This window comes from Uloborus diversus, chromosome 4, assembly GCF_026930045.1.
Source record: "Uloborus diversus isolate 005 chromosome 4, Udiv.v.3.1, whole genome shotgun sequence".
In the NCBI taxonomy this organism is placed as follows: Eukaryota; Metazoa; Arthropoda; class Arachnida; order Araneae; family Uloboridae; genus Uloborus; species Uloborus diversus.
The window spans coordinates 141,719,160-141,746,820 of NC_072734.1; the positions used below are offsets into that span (position 1 = coordinate 141,719,160).

Sequence of the window (27,661 nt, forward strand, 5' to 3'; positions counted from 1 at the left end):
AAAACCTCTAAACAGAGATTGAAATATTGATTCCTTTTCATGAAAATTTCGCATTTTGTTTTTTATTGTAAACCCAAGACGCATACAATGTTAGAAATTCAATTTAAAAATCAAATTTTCCAACAGTTACGAGTTAAGAAGTGAGATGACTTAAAAATCCCTTTTAAAAAATTTGAAAAGGATTATCTGTAATTTGCCCCCCCCCCCCTTTAATGTTTAACAAATACATATTGATCAAATCGTGTGCTTTCAATTTTTGAAAGCTGTAACTTGAGAGAAAAAAAGCTTTTTTTTTCTAAATCCAAGTTCTTGAGAGGGGGTGGTTTGCCCTGGGTGACACCCATCAGGTAGATGACACCCAAAGTTAATTTCAGAGTTTATAAATACTTTAATTCTGAAATTTTTCGCGAATATATTTTAAATTATATTTCATCAATCAAATTTCAACGAAAATAGGGCACATATACATCAGGAGCTAATTTTACACAAAATGCGGCGGTATACAAATTTGTACGAATAGCTTTTACTATACCTATATTTCTTCTTCGCTAAATTTTTAATTTAAATTTTATTGTCTGCTTTAGAATTAACCTTAATATTAAGATTTTAAGATTAGCTGCAATTATTGAGTGTTGCAATCAAGAAACCATTTACACTTATTTTGTTCCATACTTTTTAGTGAGCACCAAGCTTATAGAAATAGTCTTAATAAAGAAAAAACATTAGATTATTTTTCATCGGATCTTTTGGATTCGTGCTTTCGCGCCAGAACGTTTTTGAATTTGTCGATCATCCTTAAACGTTTCAACCTTAGCTACGGGCCTCGACTTATTAATTTGTTACGTTTCTTTCGCTATTTTATAACTGAGATCGAACAAAACACTATATTTCTATTTTTATTTGAAAGTGATTACTTGAAAATGTTAGGCAACAAAACCGTTTGCTGACAGTCGCTATTAGTTAAGTTAAAAGGCAAGCAAACTAGAGGACGGCTACAGTAAGTTCGGTAAGCATTCAGGCTAGCTGATTGCCATAATGGCAGTTATTTTCTCATTAGTATCTTTTTATACATGTAATTGAACCAATTGGTAGTCAGTTTTTAAAAAATGCAAGGAGAGTCAGTGAAAAGGAAAAAAAAAAAAAGAAACCCGGAGTCGGAGTCGGAGTCGGCAAGTTTTCTAACAACTCCGACTCCGACTCCTTTACCCCAAAATCAGTCCGACTCCGACTCTTCGACTCCGACTCCGACTCCGACTCCACAGCCCTGAATAAAAGTGCTTAAAAAGAACTACTTGTTGTATTCATCATATATAACCTTGATTCAGAGCAACTCTGATCCACAATTTCTCTATTCTAATAAACTGCTTCTCACATATTTAATTTTATTGTGTTTGTTGCCACAACACTGCATTATTTGAAAATTTTGAAAAGACCAATATCTACCAATGTACACTGCAAAAGAAATTTGAAACGTTACTGATTATTTCCGTTTAAAGTAACGGAATTTCACAGGATTTTATCCACTTTCTGAAAAAATCAAGTATCTTTGTCAAAAAGTTTCCGCAATTACTACAAGTTGCACGAATACGGACTTCTCACTGTTGTGAAAAGTATTTTTTGCTACCAGTATAAAAATTAACTGAGCTTATTTTATTAGTGTGTCGGTTTCAACTAGATTATGGCCCGTCCAGATTAACTAAGCTCCCAATGAGAGCGAACAAGTCTGAAAGTCGTAGCTTTGCAAAAACTGCAGGCGAGATCAGGATACCTTTTTGCAATTCTGCTTAAGCTTTGGTCATGTTTGTAATAATGATTTTGGAGCTTTCTTGGCAAAGCGGGAAGACGCCAAGCTATTATATTAAACCTACCTAAGTTTTCTCTGAAGGTTCTAGAGACAAGACTGGCTTTAACCAGAGAGATTACTGAATTCTTCAGAAAGATTCCAGAATAATTTAAGGAAAGTTACTGAGTTTTTTCGAAACGAAAACAATTCTGTTTTATGTTGCTTGAAGAAATTGGGCACATCAGCTGCTCATTATTTTCCAGGAACGTTTCTGAATTGTTTTTACAGTGCTTAATCCAGAAATTATTTTTTTTAACTTCATTCACAGCGAACTTCAAAAGTTCTATTATTAGTTTTTGTTTATGGCAACGATTAAAGGGCTTGCGACATCAACCAACGATAGAGCAAATATAATAAAAGATAATAAAACGAGCTGACCATGTTTTTTCTTGAACTGTAACTGATTATTCTGAGAACGAATAAAACGAGCTAATGTGTGCCTCACATGACTTCCTTTTACTCCAATTTAATGTCATTTTCCCATTATTGGTAATTTTAATGTGATTCAATAGTTTTCTCTCTAAATATCACCAATAGTGGCCAAATTGAAACCAGATTTTTAAAAATAATCGCCAAATTTGTCGCAGAGTTAGCGACAAAACTTGGCGATCAAAAGACTGGCGATATATTGCCAAGTATCCGTCAAATTGTAACACCACTTGAGTTTACATCGAAAGTCCCCCCAAAAAGGGGAAAAAGACCGCCTTAGAAATAACCGAATGCAACCAAAAGGGGAGATGCACAACTAGACCCCACTAGGAGTCTACGTAAAAAAATTTCAATTTTCTAGGACATACCGTTCTTGAGTTATGCGACATACATACGCACATACATACATACGTACATACAGACATCACGAGAAAACTCGTTGTAATTAACTCGGGAATCGTCAAAATGGATATTTCGTGCGTCTATATGTTCTTAGGCACTTATCCACGTGTGGTCGAGTCGAAAAAAAAACTCAACATTCATTCGGGGGTGAGCAAAATGGAAATTAAGGTAAAATTTTGAGTGAAATTTTTTTCGCGAAAACAATACTTCCTTTTTTACTTTCTTGTATATCTAATATATAGAAGAAAGTATTGGATTCGTGCAAATTTTCGAATTTTGACGGATTCGAACGTTTTGAGGTGTGCTGAGTCCATTTCGACTATTTTTGGAAAAGGTCTGTCTGTCTGTGTGTATGTGTGTGTGACCAGTTTTTTGTGGCCGCTCTACAGCAAAAATTACTGCATGAAATTGAACGAAATTTGGTACATATATGTGCCCCTATGTAAACTTGTGCCCATTGGTTTTTGGCGCGAATTCCTCCAAGGGGGGTGGAGCAATGGGACGTTTTTTGAGTTATGCGTGCTTGCTATTCCTGAGGAAGTAACTAGCGGAATCAAACAAAATTTTGTCCACATGTTGCCCCTAACAGGAGCAGGTATTGATTCAATTTTGGTGTCAATAGCTCAAACGGGGGTTGAGTTATAGAACGTTTTTTGTCGTCAATTGTGACTGCTGTATCTCAAGAAATAACGAACGGAATCAAACAAAAAATTTTTGACAAGTAGCCCTTAGTGGGTATAAGAGCTGATTTTATTTTGTTGTCAACAACTAACTAGTATGTTGTGGCCATCACGAAACTTTCCTCTATATCTTTCTTGTGAATTCTGATCAATCCCTATGCTTGAAAAGAATGCAATATTCCCAGCAAAAAAAAAAAAAACTTGACGACCGTCCGAATTCCTGAATTCCCGCAAAAGCAAAGCAAAGAACGACTTGAAAGTTATTTTAAAAGCCTTGCTTGAATCAATTAGATGTTTTATTTGTTAACAAACATAAAATGGCAACAGTTATTAATTTTAAATCATTGCGATAACATTTCCGATTATCTCCCGAAAATTAAAATCACGTGAAATAAGCAGACGAGAATATTGTAATTTATCTTTCTTATTGTTGCATTTATAAAGCTATTTTTATTAACACAAAAAAAAAAATCAGACCCCCATGGAGCGATTGGCGCCAAAATTGAAACAACGCCTATTTACAAATAGATTCACATTTATTCCAAATTTCATCCAGAACGTAGCATTACTTCTTGAGAAATGGCACTCACAATGAAAAAAAAGAACATTCGATTGCGCCACCCCCTTTTCAGTTTTTGACACCAAAATAAAATCAGCTCTTATACCCACTAAGGTCTACTTCCCGATAAATTTTTCTTTCATTCCGTTCATTATTTCTTGAGATACAGCAGTCACAATTGACGACAAAAAACGTTCTATAGCTCAACCCCCGTTTTAGTTATTGCCACCAAAATTGAATCAGCACCTGTTCCTGTTAATGGCAACATATGGTCCAAATTTTGTTTGATTCCGCCAGTTACTTCCTGAGGAATAGCAAGCACGCGTAACTCAAAAAACGTCCCATTGCTCCACCCCCCTTGGAGGAATTCGCGCCAAAAACCAATGGGCACAAGTTCACATAGGGGCACATATGTGTACCAAATTTCGTTCGATTTCGTGCGGTAGTTTTTGCTGTAGAGCGGCTACAAAAAACTGGTCACACACAGACGTGACACACACACATACACACATACATACACACACACATACATACACACACACAGACAGACAGACATTTTCCAAAAATGGTCGAAATGGACTCAGCACACCTAAAAACGTTCGAATCCGTCAAAATTCGAAATTCGAAAATTTGCACGAATCCAATACTTTCTTCTATATATTAGATATAGAAGAAAGTAAAAAGGGGGTAGCGCAATCGCCCGTTCTTTTTTTCCATTGTGAGTGCCCTATCTCAAGAAGTAATGCTACGTTCTGGTTGAAATTTGGAATATATGTGAATCCATACGTAAACAGGCTTTGGTTCAATTTTGACTCCAATCGCTCCAAGAGGTGTTGATTTTTTTTTTTTTTTTTTTTTTTTTTTTTTTTTTTTGCGAATAAAAATAGTTTTATTAATGCAACAATAAGAAAGATAAATCGTAATAGATTGTCGTCTGCGTATTTCTCGTGATTTTAATTGCATGGAAATGATCGGAAATATTCATAGACTAATAATAAGAGTAGACCGAGCTATGGCAACCCTTTTGCTGCTCATAAACCAAACCATGTCACTGGTGGATATCCTAGCAACAGCGGGCGTTAATCGTAGCAGACGATCAACGCCAGCGCGAAATAAAATAAATAGAATTGATGGAACACGGAAGAATGATCTTTTATGGAGTCCGATTTGTAAATTTGTTATTCTAAGTTGTAAATATTTTGTTAATATAGTGAGTTTTTCGTTTAGATAGCATTGTGCATTTTCTTTAGTCAATTTCAATAACTCTCCAAGCAATAAAAGATGCAAGCGACCAAGAAGAATCAGCAAACGGTAAGATTTTTGCCTACAGTTTCAATTTAAGATACCGATTAGTACATTTTTGCGTTAACGCAAAACGTTTACGCCATTTCGTTCACGCCAACGCTGACAGCTCCAAATGAAATAAAAGTTACCGAAAACTGATCAAAAACTATTACTAATGTCAAAATAATGCATAACTAAAAGAAAAACAGTTCAGTCTCTGCACCTGGAAGTTTTTTTTAATGAAAACATATTGTCTTAAAATACATGTCGAGTGCCAAACTATAGATAATGCTGCCATCTAGCAACCATGCTGCCAAAGTCTTCGCCAAGCCCTTCCACTAGTCACATGATACATCTATGAACCCATTTTCTTTATCAGCAAGAATGAGAAAGCTCGGTCTACTCTTATTACTAGTCTATGGAAATATTATCTCAATGATTTAAAATTTTTAACTGTTGCCATCTTATGTTTGTTAATAAACAAAATATTTGTAATTAATTCAAGCAAGGCTTTTAAAATAACTTTCAATTTTCGCTCTTTGCTTTGCTTTTACAATAATTCAGACATTGGGATGGTCGTCAAGTTTTTGCATGTGTAATTTTGTTTTTTGTTAGGAATATTGCTTCCTCGTCAAGCATGGGGAGGGATCAGAAAAAGGAAAAATATAGAAGAAAGTTTCGTGATGGCCATAACATACTAGTTGTAAAAGGAAGTAAAAAATGGAACTGAACAAATGATTTCGGACTTCACCAAAATATCGCCTTCTATTAATAAAATTCATCTCCGTTCTCCTTAAATGATTGCTGTGGTACTTACTTTTAGATTGCATCTCTTGTATTATGTTAATTAAAAGTTTTTCTTTTCTCGTAAGTTATATATGAAAGAATATCAATCTTTCTCCAAGTGATATGTTTCCTCACCCAAATTTCAAAATTTTCCTGCGCATCTTTCGATACTCATCTTCAAATTCTATTTCAAATTTTTGTAAAAAAAAAAAATCGAAAAACTATCTCGTGGAAAGAAAGTTGGTTTCAGCCAATCACTGCGCTTTCATCGAGACACGACAAATGCAAGGCAAATGTGTGTGCCATTTTTGGAAACGGCTAGCATTAATGATATTTTTCCGAGGCGTCTAATTAAATTTAAAGGACAGGGCTTGAAATTATTATACCATTCGCATTTCAAAAAGCACTGCTCTCACTTTCGGTCAAAACACAGTTTTGAATGATATAAATTTGCTAGAAAGTGCTCATTTTATACGTTCTCTGCTGCATTAAGAATAGTAATGTTTGGCATTTTAAATTCTTTCCATGCAGAAAGAACCACTAAATACTCAACTGTATTCCTCTCTTGAAACTGCAGAACATCTTCAATAGTTTTCCTCTGATGGCAAGGCATGTTTTTTCATTCCACGAAGAACATTTTAAGCGTTTTTATCTGCTACGTCCTCTTTACGTGCGAATAAAGGTTAAGAAGACATACATTTATGCGTGTTTGTGTAAACAATAAAAACTATTCTAATGTGCTGTATAACGGGCAACAAGATGTATTTTTAAATATTTGTAGGAATCGTGAAAGTCGGTTCCGTATTAAGGTGGTGCGTAGACAACAATTTTTTCATTTTCGAATAGCTACAGTGCGAAAAAGCTGCAATGTGGTCGTTCCCAAAATTTTAAAAGTAATTTTTTTTCTGAAAAAGCGTGTTCAAAAACATAGAATCTGACCATTTTTTAAATAATTTGTTTAAGTTTAATATTTAAAAAATTATTGCACTTTCATTGTTTACATTTCTCGCCGATGACATCACAAATGATGAAATGCCATTCTGTGTTGCCATTCACAGAGCAAAATATTTAATTCGCATCTTTACTCACGTGTATTGGCAACGATACGGTTGATAGCAAGCGTAGAGCGCCATTTTAATTCGCTTCTCTTCTAGATTATCATAACGTGGAAACGCGGTACAAAGATGCACCAAACAGCATCATTTGTGACGTCATCAAGACCACGCCTTGTTTGAAAAATCGGACATTTAAAAAAATTAATTAAAAAATAACTGTTGGGAAAATGAAAAAAGTTTCTGGGTCCATGTTTTGTTTTTTTTTTTTTTTTTTTTTTTTTTGCTTATTCTGTCAATAACAGTGACTAAAAGTACTACTTTTGACTGGGGAAACAACCCCATAGGTGAAGACTTGAGAAACACGAAAAAGTTGATTGAAATCGGATATGTTCTCTGATCCCTCAACGAGCCTTAAAATTCTCTATCTCTATCTCTCTTTTTATCCAAGTGCATTGAGAAAACGAAAATAGTATATCTAATTTGAATAATTTTTTTGATATGTTAGTAATCACAAATTGCAACTTTTCCACTGTATAAGGGTTTGAAGATAAGAATTTCGCTTTTCTTCCTATTACTCAGTTGCACAGGCTACTACCGAATTATCTACTCTATTTCTTGAACAAAAGTCATCTTCCGAACTATCATCCTACTGACATCATTAGCGAATGTTTAAAAATTCATGAAAAGCAGAAAAATAAATTCATTTTGCAATAATATAAAGCATTTGTTAAGTCGAAAAGTTAATGTGTAATCTGCAAATTGCAATAGTAATTAATTTTCTTAAGAATTATAAGATGACGCATTCGTGCCGTCTTATGAGAACTTAGTAATTGTAACTTTTAGCTCTTTAGATAAAGTACCCCAAAACTAACATCCAAAATACAGTTCCTAAAACTGACATTTTTAAACAAAACGAATTTCTAAAACAACTGGGATGACTTTTTATCCTAAAACTCACACTTCTTTGCATTGAAAAAAGTGTCCCTCTAAACCCCGAAACAAGTGTCTGCAATCAAATTGCTAATTAGGGCTTGTCACACACACACACACACATATGCGTACTTTACTATTGTTACTTTGTTAGGAAAAGTATCGATTCATACTTAACTTGGAATGAGTTTTTCTTTCTTAACAAGAAGCAAACATGTTATTCTGATTATCCGCTCAAAAATAAAGAAAATTAATTTTAGGACCCAATTTACCATGTTATTGTTGTTGGTTTGTCCATATGCCCATGTTTGTCCATGGAACATTCAAATTGGACCGAAGGTGGTCCAGACAGCCTCGACAATTTCAGTGCAGTTATCGTACTCGGGACAGTTCCTACAGTTATGATATGTTCTTGTACAATCCTTTTGAATTTTCTTTATTCGGTAGTGTTTCGTTCTGAGTCTTCTCAGGGTCTTTGCAATGATTATACTGGAGTTAGTTTCCTGATTTACTGATGTTCAGTCTTGATTGTTTGGTCATTGAGCTAGTTTGATTTTGCTACTGCGATCAGGGCCCGATTAACTAAAAGTGAAGCAGTAGGGCCCACAATAATTTGGAGGCCCCCTGAAGACTCTGTAGCGGGATACAGTGGTTACAGGTTTGGTCCCCGTCGGAATTCATTTTTGGGGCCTCTTTGTCTATCCCAGAATTACTTAAATCATTAACCATTGTGCATTTATGAATCCCTTCAGGGCCTCTCATAGTTGTGACATGGTAAATTCGCTAATAGCAGAATGAGTAAGAATTCTCCTTTAAGGAGGGTTTTTGTGATTAATAAGTTATTATTATTTTTAATTATCATGCATAATCCTTTAGGAAATTTGAGGCCCCTTAGGAAGATGAGGCACCAGGCCCTGACCTAGTTGGCCTGTGCTATAATCAGGCCCTGACTGCGATAATGTCGTTTTTGGGTGACATGAGAGGATGAATCTGTGTTGCGGTCTCTCGCCTCCTTTTCCAAGGTATCGGCAGACTCATTTCCTGCAATGCCAACATGCACTGAGATGCATAAGACAATTCATGTTCAAATTAAGAATATGGTCTAGTTAACTGTGTATGTTGTGAACGAGTCGGGAGCAACCTTTCTCAAATGCCTGTAAAGCAGCCTTATGGAGTCGCTAAAAAAAAACTAATCCACACTTTGCCATTTCTAATAACATTGTTGTATCTACTCTTGAAAGAAATGGGAAGAAGTTTGCATCCTAAGTAAGTTCACAAAAACAAATTCACATCACCAAAATGGCTGACGAGTCCGGTTTGTGTCCGTAGAATTTTTGCGTCATCCTGAAGAATTCTCGATGCCAGATTAATCTGGCAAGAGATGATAGTTTTCGTGACTTAGAGGAGAAAGGAAAATCAGAAAAACTTTTCAAAAATTGCAAACACGGTCTTCCAGAAGATGAATGCAGTCCAATTAATCATGTATAACGTCATCACCCTTCAAGAAGAAACATTTTTAATCTAAACCTCAAGTTTATTTTGTCTTTAGTTTTTTTTGCCAGAAGTATTTGATAAAGAATATTTTTGGTGTAAAATATATAGTCGAAGTTTATGAAAATATTTTCAAGTAATTTTGATCCAGTGATTTTTTTACTCACGGGTAAAAATTATTTATACGGAAAACGTTTAAAGTGTGGTTCGTCCAGATCTTAACGAGCCTACTTTGCCGTATTTCAACAACGGTTTTCTAGCTGCCCACTCCATTGTCTGAAGCATCAACCTTTTTATGAATAAAAGGGATATATGATACAAAAGTATGACAAATGTTAGGGGTGCCCACAGAAGAAGGGAGGGTCAAGGCGTTGGCGTTGTGTCGCCATGAAATTTTTTGGGGGGTATTTTGACAGGGGTAGTGATCTTTGTATGCTCTGATTCGAAGGTGGGGCGTGCTCCATTTCCCTTGGGTGTATGGGTACATCTGAAAATGTAAAACGTAAACAAGGAAGTTTATCGAAAAACCATGTCAAATTCATTCTGATAAGAATGAATTTTCCTTTTTTCAGAGAACTGCCTTTATGTTTTCAAATTTTTGCCTGTCCTAATGTCTTTGGTTTCGTCTCGCTTTTGCATTGTAATATATGTTTTTCTGCTCAAATAATTTTCATTTCTTTCGTATGGTTTGTAATTCAAAATTTTAAACCTAATACTTGTGTTTATTTCAAAAAAAAAAATCAAACCTCTAGAATTTTTATGCTTTCTACTCTTCAAGCAATGTTGAATTTTGGGCACTTTCTTTCTTTTTTCGACTTTCAAACTATCGTTCGGTGCAGTATCACCAATTAAGGCTCTAGCGCTATAAAAACCAATCGAACCATCAACCATTCTTTCAAACTGCTCATGATTTAGCAAATTCTAACTTAAAAAAAAAACAGGAATATTTAAACTCAAGCACCTTTCTTTCAATATCTAATAGGTCAAAAATAAGAAACACAAGCAATTAAATTAGAACAAAAAGAACGAGTTATCTTATGTCTATACAACGCACACACCGCTCGCTATGAAATTTTAGTCAGTTCAGTCTCGTAGTCTGTTATGATCACTGACTAGGCACGAAAAAAATCTATGACTACATAGTACCAGAAATATTTTATTAATAAAAGATTACTCTAGCACTTTTTTTGCTTTTTAGTTTCATACAAAGTATGATTATGTATTTTAAAATTATTTTAAACTACTGTCTTTTATACAATGAAAATATTTTGAGCTTTTTATTTCCTATAAGTATTATTACAACACTAAATTCTGTACCTCAGAGCCAGAAGAACGTAAGTCACATTATGATAACTTTACAGCAGGAAGGATAAACTTTTTTCTGGCGCATGCAAAAGATGGGACGCGCGCTCTTTTAACCCTGATAATAAAACAAAATAGGAAAAAATATTATTTTTTAAGAATTACGTTCACCTGGCTCGGTGTAGAATAGACTTCAACACTTTGGCTCTAAGTACAGAATAGTTGACATACTATTTAGGAAGAAAAAAATTTTAAAAATAAAAATATTAAGAACTGATAAATATTTAATAATAAGAGTAATTAACAATAAACATACTAACTGATTATTGGAAAAAAAACATATTTACATATTTTTTTGTACACTCGTAATGTCTTACACTAATGTGGCGGCACAAAATGCCATGCAAATGAGCAAACCTGTGGATAGCGAAATTAAGTGAAGCGAGTAAGTTTTGACCAGAAGTCAAGGTGAAAGGGACAAGGTGTCAGATCCTCACGTTTTGCTTTAAGATGGATGTGTGAGCAACTTTTATCAGTTTTTACATTTTATCTTCTTTACAAAGTTTTTACCATTTTGTTATAAATAAATGTTTGAATGTGTATTGTTTCCTGTAATGCATTGTAGAACTTGCGTCAGCGCTATCGCTACGGCATAGGAATTTCCGATAAATAATATAAATATTACGGATATGGAAATTGTTCAAATATGAGGTAGTGAGAAGCAAAGGGATGTAAGTGGCAAAATTAAAAATTTGGAGATAACCAGCACAAATGGTAGGTGAACCCCTCCTCTGTTTTGAGGCAAGAGATGGTACTAGCAGCGATAGGTACTAGTAACCCTGGTAAGTGCTGCTGTGCAGCATGATTTGGAAAAAAAAAATCAATGAAAGCCTACCTAGAACGTTATCTTTATAGTCGTTTTACTCGAAACTTGAAAATGTCCACTTACACACATCCCTTTGCTTCTCACTGCCTCATACAGTTCTAAATGTTATGGTTCACAAGTGTCCCATCATCTACCTTAGAACTGTCGAATCTTCTATCGCAAATCTTATGTAAGTCTGATTGTTGAATATACGTCTCTTGACATGACTTTTATTTTCGATGTAGACTGTACAACGCAGCTAGTTAATGATAAAGTGTTTGCATGACCATACTTCTTTCGTACGATACACGTACTTGGAGCAGAAGACAGTACACCAATTCGATTTTTAAAAAAATTTAAAATTATGTTTTTTGTATTTTTTGATGTCTTGTGAAGTATTCTATGCAGTTTCTGCTTCGCAATTAAAATCAATACAAATATTTTCAGCGAGATTCTGCTTGTAGTTTGATTTTAAAATGTGGTAACCTCATCAAAAATACAGAATCTTGGCAGTTGGTTGAGACAGAAACTGTTCAAAACTTCTTGAATGTAAGAGTAGTTTTGTTGCACAGATCAACATGTTTATTTGTTCTACTTATTTCAAATTCATTTCTATCCTTTTTTAAAGAATAACTCATTCCGTTCCCTACCTACATTCATCATGGAATTCCACGTAAAAAGTCCACCAAGTAGAATTGTAAAACTTCAAAGTGAAATAAATTAGGTGATCAATTAATTTCCCCCTTCAAAAACTTATTTCTCATTCGTGATTAATCTGAAAATTCTCTCTTTCAACTTCAAAATGAACAAAGATAAATAGTAAAAACTCAGTAAAAAATGTTAGTTAAAACAAAGACACTTCATTAACCGAATATCACGTCACACAATTAAAAAAAAAAAAAAAGGAGGGGGGGGGGGGGTCATCTTTAAATGCATCCGAGGAACAACTTAGTCATATTTTCAGCTGTCATTCAGTGCTTGGAAGAAAATATATTCTGACAAATGCAATTTTCTCTTAATAAGAGGAAAAACTCATCAAAACTCAATTCCAAGTATAAAAAATTTTAATTTATTTTTATCTACACAAGTTTATCTTGTACTGCTTTTATCAAACCACACTGACAAACTAATAAATAGAAAGCAAAAATAACAATCGTGCTAGGTTTTATATGTAACTTAATGTCCTTTTTAAAAAAATTCAAACGGCGGTGTCTGCGCCATTGACCCCCAGACCTTTTACTCTTCCCTCGTAGGCATCCGTGATTTAAAAAAAGTCGAATTCAGGAAATGTTTTTAATTTCCAAGTTTGGCGGATTTTAGGCATTGCATTTTCGCTAGCAGCCAAAAAACGTTCACCTTAGCGACGTTACTAAAAGGCTGAGCTCCGTTTTCAATGAAGTACGAGTAATTTAAGTTTAAAAAAATTAATTAATTTGAATTTTGACGTCTTGAATTCAAATTATGTTTTTCGCAATCGCGAGTGTGTGTATGTAGGCGCAGGACTTTGTGTCTGTGTGCAGGCATAAGTGTGTGTGTGTCTGTGTAGGTGTGTGTCTAGGTATGTGTGTGTAGGTGTGTATGTGTATGTGCATGTGTGTGTAGGTGTGTATGTGTATGTGCATGTGTGTGTAGGTGTGTATGTGTGCGTAGTGTAGGTGTGTGTGTATGTATACCTGTGTGTGTATAGGATATGGATGCAACCTGGAGAGGGTTTTCGCTAAAGGAGCAGCATCGTGAGGCCGGTCGACGGCGGTGCTGCAAAGGAAGGCAGGGGGGAAATAAGATCATAGGACGCCAAAAACAGTCGAATGAGAACAATAAGCAATGTCATTGCTCAAAAATGGAGTTGTTTCCTTCAGTCAAAAGTACTACTTTTAGTCGCTGAAATTGATTGAATAAGCAAAAAAAAAAGCAACATGGACCCAGAAAATACTTTCATTTTCCCAACAGTTATTTTTAATTAATTTCTTAAAATGTCCAATTTTTCAAACAAGGCGATGTCTTTATGACGTCACAAATGATGCACTGGTGCATTCAACTTGCGCGCGGAATGTTTACGCTTGCTGTCTACCGCATTTCCAGGTTATGATAATTCAGAAGCGAATTAAATATTGCGCTCTACGCTTGCTATCAACCATACCGTTGCCACTACATATAAGTAAAGAAGTGAATTAATATTGCGCTCTGCTGCTTACGGCAACATTGGATTGCAGTTGAAATTGCAGCTGAAGCGTAAAAAATAAAATTGAGTCTGCGCACCTTCTTTAATATTTTTTTAAATAGTAAACTTTGTCAAATTATTTAAAAAATGACTGAATCCTGTGTTTTTAAACATGCTCTTTCAGAAAAAAAAATACTTTTGAAATTTCGAAAACGACCGTATTTTATTGAGGATATTGTTTTTTATGATCTTACTAGAAATTCCACTGATTTTTGATCGAGTTTGCTGTTTAAGAAAACAACCCCCATTGCAAATGTTCTTGAACTCACAAAATTTTAGTGAAATAATGCGTAGGGGGTGGGGGTGCCACCATTAGGTTTTCCTAAGTTATAACCGAAATTTGGCAACCTCACTAATGTACCAACTGTCTAAAAAAGCCTAATATTTCTAATCTGCAATAGACCGCTTAAAGTTGATAGTAAGTATCGGGATTGCATTTTTCTTGCATTTGGAAAATTAAATATTTGCAAAACAAATATTTTTTGTAGCGCAGTGCTTACTTTTTAGCCTACTTTCCCAGTAAAAATCAGAGAAAGAAGAAAAAAGCATGAAAGAAGGCTTAATACATCTTAAAAATATCCCGAAAAACAAAAAAAAAGTCAAAAATAAATAAAATAGTTAGATAAATATTGAAAAATTAAAAATTGGAAAGTAGGGTATTGAGATGGGGAAAAATGTCTGTCGGTCTGTCTGTCTGTCGGTCTGTCTGTCTGTCGGTCTGTCTGTCTGTCCCCCCCTAATAACTTTTGAATGAATAGTCCGATTCGAACAAAATTTTTTTTTGTTAGAAAGATCTCGGCGAGGACATCTCATTCCCATAATTTATTTTTTGATTTGAACAATTTTTTGTTCAATTTTGAACAGTTCAAAAAAACTTAACATTAGCGCCTACGGGGAAATTCAAATCAAAAATAAATCTTGAACTTAGAAGCGAAGTGACTTCAAACAAACTTTGTAGGGAAAAACGTTTGATAAAAAACATGTATCGAAAATATCTTTTTGATTTGAACAAGTTTTCGTTCAATTTTGAACAGTTCAAATCTCTTAACATTAGCGCCTAAGGGGAAACTGAAAGTCAATATAGATTCCGAACTTAAAGGCGGATTTACTTCAAACAAACTTTGTTGGAAATAGCTCTTGACGACCTACTCCCGACTCCGACTCCGAGAATTTAGGGGCACCTGACACCGACTCTGACTCCTGTTCCCGACAATTAATCGGACTCCGACTCCCCGACTTCGACTCTGACTTCGTAGCTTTGGCAAACATTTATACACGGAGGACAAATGACTGACTCCGATTCTTGGATATTCGACTCCGATTCTTTTATCCCAAAATGAGATTGACTCCGACTCCGACTCCGCTGCTGTGGTTTTAACTGTGAAATAATTATTGTTGATATGATTTGTTTTTATTTTCACGCTAAAGTTTTAATTTAGGTATTTAGTTTTCGGTGAATAAACTCGAAAAATATGCGCAGACGATTTTTTTTTTTTTTCTGACAATGAAAATTATTTCTTTAAGTTGACATTTTATTGTTTTTTTTATATTTTGGTAAGTGCATTAATTCGTTTAAAAAATTATTTTTGGCAACAGGGGAAAAAGAAACAATTTTTTGTTATATGATGTATTTATTTTAATGAACTTATTATTATTATTTTTTCGTTTTGAAAGCTGTTAAAAAAAATTTTTAATGGAAAGAAGTGTATTAGCTGCTTTGTTTAAAAGGTGCTGCTATTTTATTTGTTCGTTTTTTTTTAAAGAAAAGTAAGGAATATTTTATTCCTAGAAATCAGCTTAAAATATTTAAAAAAATATGTTTGAAAAAATTTGCGATTTTAGCTATTTTTGAGAATATTGATCAGGTACTAGAAAGTAGTATGGGTATACGGGAAAGTAGGCTCGTCTAGTTCTAGACGGAACTTCTTGTTAGTGTCTGCAACTAAATCTACAATAGTATGATTCATTTGCTGACAATAAAACTCAAACGCAGATTGGATTTTATCAGAGTTTGAAGTTTCCAATGATAACAAGTAAGCATAACATTTGGCGAGTTATAGAGATGCGTTTGATAAATTAATTGTTTGTCCTCAAAATATTCAGCAAAACTCCATCTCTCGCCGAAAAAAGTTCAGAAACAGAAGTTTACTTTTGTCTTGGAATTGTCTTAACGTGGAACACTTGGTACTTTTACAATGATTTTAGCGAAACTTGTCGACACAAAGTGCTTATCAAACGCGGCCTAAAATAATGTTGCTGACGTTTAAAATTTAATGTCCAATTCTTAAACAAAACTCACCATTATTCACGATTAAAAGTTCCATTACAATAAAAAAATAATCCGCCAAATTATTATAAACCATCAAAAAGTAAAAAATCAGTCAAATAAATACATTATGTCATATCGAAGCAATAAGCTTTCCATTTATTTTTTTTTAAAGCAAGATAAGCAACAAGAAGTTCTGTCTAGAACTAGATGAGCCTACTTTCCCGTATACCCATACTACTTTCTAGTACCTGATCAATATTCTCAAAAATAGCTAAAATCGCAAATTTTTTCAAACATATTTTTAAAATACTTTAAGCTGATTTCTAGGAATAAAATATTCCTCACTCATCTAAAAAAAATTTTATGCGTAAAAAAAAAAGCAGCAACTTTTAAACAAAGCAGCTAATACACTTTTTTCCATTAAAAAACAATCTTTAACAGCTTTCAAAACGAGAAAATAATAATTAAAATTAATCAGCTCATTAAAATAAATACATCATATCAAAAAAAAATCGTTTCTTTACCCCTGTTGCCAAAAAACATTTTTTAAAATGAATTAATGCACTTACCAAAACAAAACAAAAAAAAAAGAAAAACAATAAAATGTCAACTTAAAGAAATAATTTTCTTTGTCAAAAAAAAATCGTCTGCGCATATCTTTATGTAGAAACATAAATGACTTCGAGTTTATTCGCCAAAAACTGAGTACCTAAATTGAAACTTTAGCGTAAAAATAAAAACAAGTCATATCAACAATAATTATTTCACAGTTAAAACCATAGCTGCGGAGTCGGAGTCAATCTCATTTTTAGATAAAGGAGTCGGAGTCGAATATTTAAGAATCGGAGTCAGTCATTTGTCCACCGTGTATAAATATTTGCCAAAACTACGAAGTCAGAGTCAAAGTCGGGGAGTCGGAGTCCGATTAATTGTCGGGCACAGGAGTTGGAGTCGGAGTCAAGTGCCCCTAAATTCTCGAAGTCTGGAGTTTGGCGTCAAGAGTTATTTCCAACAAAATTTGTTTGAAGCAAATCCGCCTTCAAGTACGAAATCTACATTGACTTTCAGTTTCCCCGTAGGCACTATTGTTAAGGGATTTGAACTGTTCAAAATAGAACGGAAAATTGTTCAAATCAAAAAGATAGTTTATACACAAGTTTTTCATCAAAATCTTTTTCCTACAAAGCTTGTTTGAAGCAAATTCGCCTCACTGTTCGGAATTGCCTTGAATTTCCCCGTAGGCGCTAATGTTAAGTTTTTTTTTGAACTGTTCGAAAATTGAACAAAAAATAGTTCAAATCAAAAAGTGAAATATGGGAATGAGGTGTCCTCGCCGAGATCGTTCGAACAAAAAAAAAGTTTGTTCGAATCGGACTATTCATTCAAAAGTTATTAGGGGGGGGGGGACAGACAGACAGACCGACAGACATTTTTCCCCATCTCAATACCCTACTTTCCAATTTTTAATTTTTCAATATTTATTTAATTATTTTATTTATTTTTGACTTTTTTTTGTTTTTCACGATATTTTTAAGATTCATTAAGCCTTCTTTCATGCTTTTTTCTTCTTTTTCTGACTTTTACTGGGAAAGTAGGCTAAAAAGTGTCAAAATTAATTTCAGCAGCAGGAACTTTCATCGTCAATTTGGCATGTTCCACGTCATAAAGATTCCTTCTAGTATGTGATATTTGGGCTGCTTGCTGTAATTCTTAAGTACCTTTCTAAGTAGTCCCCACAGATAGCATTAAATTTGAACAAATCGTTACTCACAAAATGTCGATACAAGAGAATATGATCCACCTATTTGTTCTAACAGCAACCGGTGTTAATAGAACTTGGAACAGTACTGGCAAGTTGGCTAACTTAGCTTCATGTTCCCTCTATACCCGATAAATGTGCTTGAAATTTTAACATTATAAAATTAGCAGTATACTATATGCAGTCAGATAAATCCGAAACAAGTTTGAGAGTTTTACAATACTTTATTTAATTTCTTACTTAAAAGAACGTCATTTATAACTTTCTGTCCTTTTCACGTTTTTCTCTGACTGCTGCAGCAGCAACAAAAGCAGCGCCGCGCCCACTTCCATCTTCTGACAACATAAGTTTAAATTTATATTTTGGATCAGTTAGATCTGCGATTTTCTCTTCCATTATCTGCTTGAAAAATGGGTGGTATCTATACACAGATCCGTCAACGCCGATCGTCGTTTCGGGTCTTTGCATCTTGTTCAGCAACGTGGCAACAGCCGCCGATACTAAATGCGCTGCCCTTGTAGAGACACGCCTGCACACCCGTTTTAGAATTTCACACTCTTCTTCTGGTGTTTCAATGAAACCTAATTTCCACAGAACACTTTTCGTTTTGGGGTACAATCCTTCGCCATCTTCTTCAATGTGAGAAACATATTTGCTCTTGAATGAACCTTGCTCTCTAATTCTATTGGGCAATCTCTGTGGAATCAGTCCTTTCTCGTCAAACTCAACTAAAACTTTTCGAACGATTTCTCCCATGTACATACCAGAAATCATTTTCTCGAACACTTGCTTTCCCTTGTTGCACGACTCCTTGTCAATTTCCTTATCAAATTTCGTTCTCAAAAAGTCCAGGCAACCATCATCGCCGAATGCACCCCATTCAGTGTTCACAATCATTTTTTCCCGATCCTCATAACCAGGCTGTAATGTGTGAATGTTTTTTGTGTCTTCCACGTAGCAAGCATTACAACCTGTCCCAACTATTAAACCTACTTTGCAGTTTTCGTCCTTATAAGCACAAGTTGTTAGAGTGCCTGTGGTGTCGTTGACAAAAGCAATCACTTCGACGCTGATTTTCCCGCTACGTTGAATGGCATCGTTGAGTAGTTGAACGACATCTCTTCCTTCTACGCCTGAACATTCAAATCCTTTTGTCCAAAATACAAGAGTTGCACTTGTTAAAGAATGTTGTACACAGGGGAAGCTGAAAGTAAAACCGAGTGGTAACGTATCTTTAATCTGGTCAACGTCCAATAACAATTTCTCCAAGCAATTTACAATAAAGTCAAAGAGCTTATTTCCAGGCCCTTTCATGATTTCTTCAGGTATGCTATAAATATTACCAGCAATTTTTACATCAGTTTGCATCTCTATGGTCAAAACTCGGAAGTTACTTCCACCCAAATCTAATGCAAGAAATCTACCTGTTTCTTTGCCATTGGGAAATGAAGTAACATAAGTAGGGAACATCTTTACAGTAGCAATACTATTATGTTCTGCGCTCAAGCCTCTTTCCATTTGTTGCAGTAACAATGAAGAAACTTTGAAAAGGGTGTCATCATCGAGAACAAATTTATCTAATATCGCATCCATCTGTTCCAACTCAGAAGCCATTTTAATGTATACTGTTTATTTGAAGCTGTTTATTTCAAACTTCTTTACTGTTCCCACAAAATAAAATTATCAAAACAATAAAGGGCGATTATGTTTTAAAGTTTCTTCATTAATATGACTACAAGCAAAGCTTCGTTGAAGCCTTGCTACAAGGAATCATTTCATAAAATGCTTTTATTAAATTTATACAAAGACTGAACTTGATCTTAACTGTAAGAAGATACAGTTGCCGAATCCAATCCTTCAACTTTTGTGATACTTAATCTTACTAATATTATATATGCGAAAGTTTGTCTGTATGGATGTATGGATGTTTGGATGTATGGATGTATGGATGTTTGTTACTCTTTCACGCAAAAACTACTGAACGGATTTTGATGAAACTTTACTGTAATATAGCTTATGCATCAGAATAACACATAGGGTAGTTTTCGTCCCGTTATGGGGGGCAAAACCCCCTTAGGGGGGCAATAAAACACAATTTCTGTATAAATGCTCTAATATTGGGATGAAAAAATACTTGCACATATTTACATTATATGTCCATCGAAAGCTCTGATTTTTCTGCTGAAGATGGTACCTGTTCGAAATTTCTAAGTAGAATAAAAAACGAGTTATGAGCTTTTTAGTTCCATGTTCGAAGGCTTTCCTCAACTCAATACAGTATTTAGTGTATCATCTCAACTCCCTGTCGATAGCGATAATTGTTGTATTGTTGACTATCTTTGCTTTTCGTGACTGTTCAAGGCTTTTCTCAAGTCAAATCTTTAAGTAAGATTTTTGCACAAGATTGGCAAATAATACATGATTTGGCTGATCATTTTCCACTTAAACGGAACTTTAATGCAATTAATGGTTTTTATTATTACTTTTGCTGATTGAACACTTACTCATTATCCAATTAACCAGCAGATCGCCATAATTTTTGCAGAAAGATTTCCGTAGCTGATGCATTTGGCAGTTTTTTCAACGTCGCTGTTTTTGAAGCCGAAGACTACGTCATAATGTTTCTCAGCTTTCACCATGTAAACAAATTATCGCCAATCAAGAATTTTCAAAAGACTTTTTTTACTGTGTTAAATAATCCAGCGACTAAATTAGGCAAATCTATAAACAGCACAAAAACTTCCATTAATTTTCCTTTTTGCACAATTTCAAACAATCACCAAATTTTATTACTTATTTTGGTAACATTTCGGATGAAACTGTTTAGCGCCATTTTATGGTGACCAAAAATATCTCAGCATCTGGCGACGAGATCTCTGTAACGAAAATTAATATCATATCGTTTTACAAAGTAAGGAAAGAATGGGGGAGCATCATCGAAGGTACCCCGAAACGACTTTCGCAAATTCGGTGAAATCGCACCAAGAGCCACAATGATTGAAATTTCCCGAAATAACTAAAGCAAGTATAAGGGGATTACGAGCGCAGCTACTTTTTTTTAATCACTTCGTACTTCATTAGCCATACAGAGAAGGTTTTAGACTCCATGTTAAAAAAAAGTATCAACAGATTAATCTTTTTAAACATGAGAAGATTAATTTCATGTGTTTTAAATTTGTATATGCTTAAATATAGTGCTTTCGTTTCTAAATCAATACTACTTTGTTCTTTATACTTATTGCTATTTTAGTTTTATGGGTAAGGAAGAAACTCGATTTTTAATCACGTCAAAAAGATGTGTTTTAAATTCTTTCACTTAAAACAGAAAACAAAAGCAAGTGACGATTTTTTCTAATAATTATTATTGACCCAGGCAACGCCGGGTATTTTTGCTAGTTACCAATATAACAGTTAAGTAGGTTTGATTTGGGGTGGCTTTTAAGATTCAGATGGGTGTCCCACTTACTCCATCAGATAAGGAAAATGGGACATCCCCCTTTTATTTAAATCTAAATCGAGCGTATTTAAAGAAGGGTGAATGGGTCTTACTTAATAAAGTATGTACATTTTTAGCATGATGCTTTTTTTTTTTTTTTTGTAAATGCATCCTTGCATAAAATATCAATTTATTTAAATCTGTATGACGGAAAATTATGTAACAGAAAGCAAAACAAATACATCTGTGAAATTTGTTGAAAGCCTATAATAGGTAAATATTTTACTTTTACATACTAGGAGACTTCGCTCCCTGCTCGTTGCCGCTTGCTAACCACCGAAGATTGCTACGAAATCTTGTTTGGTTCACAAAGATTTAAACTACCTGTTAAGAAGAACCAGTTACAATACGCATTACGATTAGAACAAAATAAAAAGCATGCTCCCCTTCCCGTAAAAAATGAGAATTTTAGTAAAACACTCATTAAACATATAAAAATATTTAAATCCCACTCCGTCCCAAGGACAAAAAGAACTTAATAAAATACGTGTAACAAAATTGTTTTTAATGAAACGCCTCAAAGAACACCCCTTTCCAAAGAGTACAAAATAACTGTATCAAATTAAACGGCTTAAAGGCCTCCTGAACATAGCAAAACAGTCGTTTTGTATCTTTGAAAAGTCGCTTTCAAATTCATTGTATCTAGTAATATATTTTGCCCTTTATTTCCTAGCTTGATATTAGCTCAGCCTAGGACTTTTCGCTAAAATAGAAACCCTAATGTCTGCTGTTCTAATTCATTCAGAAAATTGGAAGAAGCTTTATTTGATGCAAGAAAAAAATCTCTTTCGAATGACATAGCATGCTGAGGGGTGTGGGAAATCTTTCATACCTTAAAAAGACAACTTACATGAAATTTGAGCTTAAAAATTTCTTACAAAAAAACTAATTCGAAATTCTTCTGAACGCAGGCCCGCCACAAACTTCCTTTCAAAATTCTTTGACCTTACTTTTTTCAAATATATAGAGATAAGGGTGTGTTGAATAAATGTAACACAGTTGGTTAAGATCCACTTAGGTCAATTAGTCTAAATTATGAGTTGAAAAAGAAATTTAAAACACTAAATGGGCAGCATCTATTTAGTTGGCTAAGAGAGAGCTATTATCACTTCCAACTTCAGTAATAATTCCAACATTACTGTGCGATCTTGAAAGTAAAGACTAGCACTCAGAATGGATTCCATTTTAAAAAGGGGCGATAGGTTGAAGATGAGCACTTTTCGCTCACACTCTCTGTCTTTTTCGACGCTACTGTGCAAGAACTGCTGAACACGTTATTTGCAACCTTTACTTCCCTCCCTATTTCGATAAAATTGGAGCAGACTTGACGCATGCGCAAATTGGCGCTAGGTCTCAGCTAAGGAAATCAGACAGTATCTGCGTCAGGCAAATAAACATTGTTTCTATATTTCTATTCTTTTTAGCAAATTCTGCAGATTTTTTTTTCATTTGCATTTGCATCATGAACTTCAAAACTTAGTGCTTCATAACACTTTATGGTTTTTCCTTGATACAAGTTTCAAACACATAGTCAGAAGCTTTTGCAGGTTTTGTAGCTGAACTATCAATTCCTACTAAGTTTTCATAGTTATCTTGGATTAAATTAATAGAAATTTTTCATTAAAGTTGCTTTTGGTTTTAGAATCGTCACTATTATGAGGGATCCATTTGCCCCATAGTGAGGGTGAAAGGACCCGCTTACCCCTTATGTGAAAAATTTATGGGGTAAGTGAGACCTCTACTCTTAAACACTTATTGACAATAATTTTGTGCAAAAACTCTTATTGTAGTCTGCACTACTACAAATGAAACATTAAGCTACGCATGAAAAATTAATGAGCAAAAAATAAATAAATAAAAACTAACTTGGAAACACTTTTCGAAAAATATTGCTTGAACTCCTTATAAAATATTTTTCGTAACATTTTTTGACTCAAATTCTATGACCTAAACAGGAAGTTAGGTCTAGAACTAAACGAGCCTACTTTCCCGTATACACATACTACTTTCTAGTACCTGATCAATATTCTCAAAAAAACGAACAAATAAAATAGCAGCACCTTTTAAACAAAGCAGCTAATGCATTTTTTTCCAGAATAATAATTAAAATTAATAAACTCGTTAAAATAAATACATCATATCAAAAAACAAAAAAAAAAAATTGTTTCTTTTTCCCCTGCTGCCAAAAATAATTTAAATGAATTAATGCACTTACCTAAATAAATAAAAACAATAAAATGTCAATTTAAAGAAATAATTTCCATTGTCAAAAAAAAAATCGTCGGCGTATATCTTTATGTAGAAACATAAATGATTTCGAGTTTATCCGTCGAAAACTAAATACCTAAATTAAAACTTTAACGTGAAAATAAAAAAAAAGTCAAATCAACAATAATTATTTCACAGTTAAAACCATAGCTGTGGAGTCGGAGTCAATCTCATTTTAAGATAAAGAAGTCGGAGTCGAATATCCAAGAATCAGAGTCAGTCATTTGTCCCCCGCGAATCAATTTTTGCCAAAGCTACGAAATCAGAGTCGAAGTCGGGGAGTCGGAGTCCGATTAATTGTCGGGCACAGGAGTCGGAGTCGGATTCAGGTGCCCCTAAATTCTAGGAGTCGGAGTCTGGAGTTTGGCGTCAAGAGCTATTTCCAACAAAATTTGTTTGAAGTAAATCCGCCTACATTGACTTTCAGTTTCCCCGTAGGCGCTAATGTTAAGGGATTTGAACTGTTCAAAATTGAACGGAAAATTGTTCAAATCAAAAAGATATTTTACAGACAAGTTTTTCTTCAAAAGCTTTTTCCTACAAAGTTTGTTTGAAGCAAATTCGCCTCACAGTTCGGAATTGCATTGCATTTCCCCGTAGGAGCTAATGTTAAGTTTTTTTAAACTGTTCAAAATTAAACAAAAAATAGTTCAAATCAAAAAATGAAATATAGGAATGAGGTGTCCTCGCCGAGATCTTTCGAACAAAAAAAAAATATATTCGAATCGGATTATCCACTCAAATATTATCAGGTGGGACAGACAGACAGACCGACAGACATTTTTCCCCCATCTCAATACCCTACTTTCTAATTTTTAATATTTCGATATTTATTTAATTATTATATTTATTTTTGACTTTTTTTTTGTTTTTCGCGCTATTTTTAAGATGCATTAAGCCTTCTTTCATGCTTTTTTCTTCTTTTTCTGACTTTTACTGGGAAAGTAGGCTAAAAAAAAGCTCCACTAAACCAAAATATATACAAAATCAATCACTGATGAAATGTGACATTTGTAAAAAAGTACAAAAGTCATACATATTTCAGTTTTCGAGGGGACCCATTTTAATCATGTAAAAACACAACACTCCTCTCCCAGTCCAACGTTAGAGCTGGAATTAGCAGACAGTAATTTGAAAAACGTTCTGGAGTGGGGAGGCAAAGGTTTTGTATTCAGCACATTTTGAAGGAAAAAACAACAAAATACCTTAAAAAAATGCAAGGTTACATTACATTTCCAAAATTCAGAGAGTTCGATTGCACCCCCCCCCCCCCCCCACCGTCGCCCAAATGATGCGCTTGGGGATTAGCAATTTTAAATACTAAGAAACCTTGATTGGAAGAATTCACATTGTAATAGGTGCGAGGACAATTGTGTTTCAAAGGTTTATAATATCACAAAATAAAATTTAAATTCTTCAAAAATAACAACTTCACTGTTTTGACTAAATGAACTGAGCAAATTAAATTCAATGTCTGTAGTTCACTTAAATGGAAAATTTCCTCAGTTTAAATAACTCAAGAAAATTCGTTTAGTTTTAACTGTTAAGACATTAAGTCAGTTTATCTAGAACGAATATATGACTTTCCATTTACCATATGACAAAACTCGAAAGACTTCCAAGTAGAGAAACTTCGCCTTGCTGAAACTTTGCAAATTAAATCTTAACGGCGCAAATACGTTAAAAGTCAAAATATTCACATCTGTCTTTATCTGTCTCCAGGAAGCGAACCTCACAAGTACATAATGAAGGTTTAAATATTTATAGCAGTGGAATGGCAACGGCAGATGTTTTACTCACGAGTTCCTCTTTGTCTCGTCTGCTTACGTAATCGCAAAGCAAAATGGAAATATTAAAATTTCAGCTGCTAAAATCCATAAGCGAAATAACGTTTTTATTGCGAATGCATTCCTCCCAACATTCTAGCATCCAACTGAGAATTATGTTTGCAAATCAACTGTTCAACACCAAAAACTACAAAAAAGAACATTTTCCTTTTGATTTACGATATCTGCATTTGGGTGGTGTCCCGTTAGAAAGGGAAAAACTTAAAATGCATTTTGTTTCGTATGAAACATTGGTTTCGTTGACAAAGAACTAATAAAACAAATGTATTTAATGTCTGCCAATTTTAAAAACACAGTATAAAATTCACCATTAAAAACATAAGAACATACATGAAATACACAGGTACGAGTTTGGAAAATTTAAATCCTCAATTTCCTTATGAAAATCAGATTTCTGATCCAAAAAAAAAGTCACAAAAAAAATTAAATATTTTGAATTTTGACGTCAATTCAAGTTATGTTTTTCGCAATCACGAATTGTGGACAGGACTCTACTAGTTGAGTTCTTGTTTTTACAAATGGAATATACAGAGGTGTGAAAATTATTAGAATAATTGTGAAAATTATAGATAACTCTTGTTATGTTAATTAAATAATACTTTATTTTAAAAATATTGATGCATTTAATACTGAAGGTGCATGCTCCTATTTTTCATTAAAGATTAAAATCGTCGTCCTACTTTTTATAAGTTTTTGGCAATTTATTTGTATTTCCTCGTCATGGTGACAAATTTGGATGAATCCTTCTATTAAACAATTCTTGTTTGTAAAGTACGATTTCTTTAACTTTTTCTTTACAATGGTTCGAATATTCTCAATTGGGATCATATCTGGACTGCTTCCATGTTGTGGAAGTGTTTATAAATTTTTTTCTTTCAAAACTTTGGTCACAGATACAACTTCAAGACACAGAGCTCCATCATCCATGAATGTGAAGTTTTCATTTTGAAGCAAATCTTTTAACTGTTTAACCTTTGCTCAAGCACTTTTTCATACTGATACTGATACTAGGTCATAATGCGTGCTACAATGTTTAAACATCCAGCACCCTGAGCGGAAATTAAGCTCTCATACTGAACTTGGGTACGATGTTTAACCGTTTGGGCTATGCAATTCGGAGGAAATTCTTTACTGGTACTTCTTTTCACATACTGACTGCTTTCTTTTAATATTTTAAACATTGATTCATCAGGAAAATATATCTAAAAGGTAAAAATTCCTTTAATGCACGTAATTTATTGAGAAATATTCTCCTAAAGAAGTTTTAGTCGCATTTATAAGCAGTTCTGAATTTTTAGTCAGTATGCAATAAATATGATTTCAGGAAAAGAAATGAGCAGAGGAAGTTGAATTCAACTGAATAATTGAAAGAAGTTTAATATTTCTCACGTTGCTAGAATTACTTACAAATTGTTTATTCACAATTTTTGCCCAAGCAAGTCTCTTTTACACAGCAAATATAATGTAGCCCTTTTTTGCTAGGGCAGCGAGCATCGAGTACAGCAGAGAGCAGAGATGAGACTTCTGTACGGATAGAAGAATCACATTCATTTACTCCATACACTTGTAGATATGAAGAGCAAACATTCAAACAGTGTTTTCTCCAAAAATGAAAAAAAATGAGTTAGTGATTTTTCTTTGAACTCAACATTAAATGGTACAAAAATATGCTATCGTTTTCAACCAAAACATATTTTTTCCCATTATAAACCTATTTATAAAATTCAGGTTTCATTCAAAAAGTGTTTCCTCCAAGTCAGTTTTCAGTCAAACAGTGATTCCTCCAGCCAACCAATCAGAGCTGTTCTTACTGATCACGTGACCCAGCTATTTCCCAATGTGTCTAGTGTTTCAGAGGTTATGTTATTGTTTGCTTGGTGCTATGTTGGGGGTTTGTTTGTTTATTTTAGAGCGGTGTGCTTTTACCTAAATTTTTATTATTAATTTAGGGATGGAAGAAATAATAGATGCACATTGTGAAAAGTGTTTTCTTACAATCTCTTCCTCTTAGCCATGGAATATCAGTTGAAAAGAAAAGAGACGTAGACAAACTTTTAAACTTAATGTATGGCGAAGAGTGGCAAAATCAACCTGATTTTAATTGGTACAAAGACATTATTTATAATTTACCTGCACGCAATGATGAAACGGAGGAAGTAGTGTGTGATTGTTTGG

General features: G+C 34.0%; 1 protein-coding gene across 1 annotated transcript; it reads right to left on the reverse strand.

Annotated features, from left to right (window-relative positions):
* Positions 1-18,130: 18,130 nt before the first annotated feature.
* Positions 18,131-19,489, reverse strand: LOC129220879 (hexokinase-2-like). The gene has a single exon (XM_054855314.1). It carries the CDS (start codon positions 19,487-19,489, stop codon positions 18,131-18,133), a length of 1,359 nt encoding a protein of 452 aa, XP_054711289.1.
* Between the last annotated feature and the right edge of the window lie 8,172 nt (positions 19,490-27,661).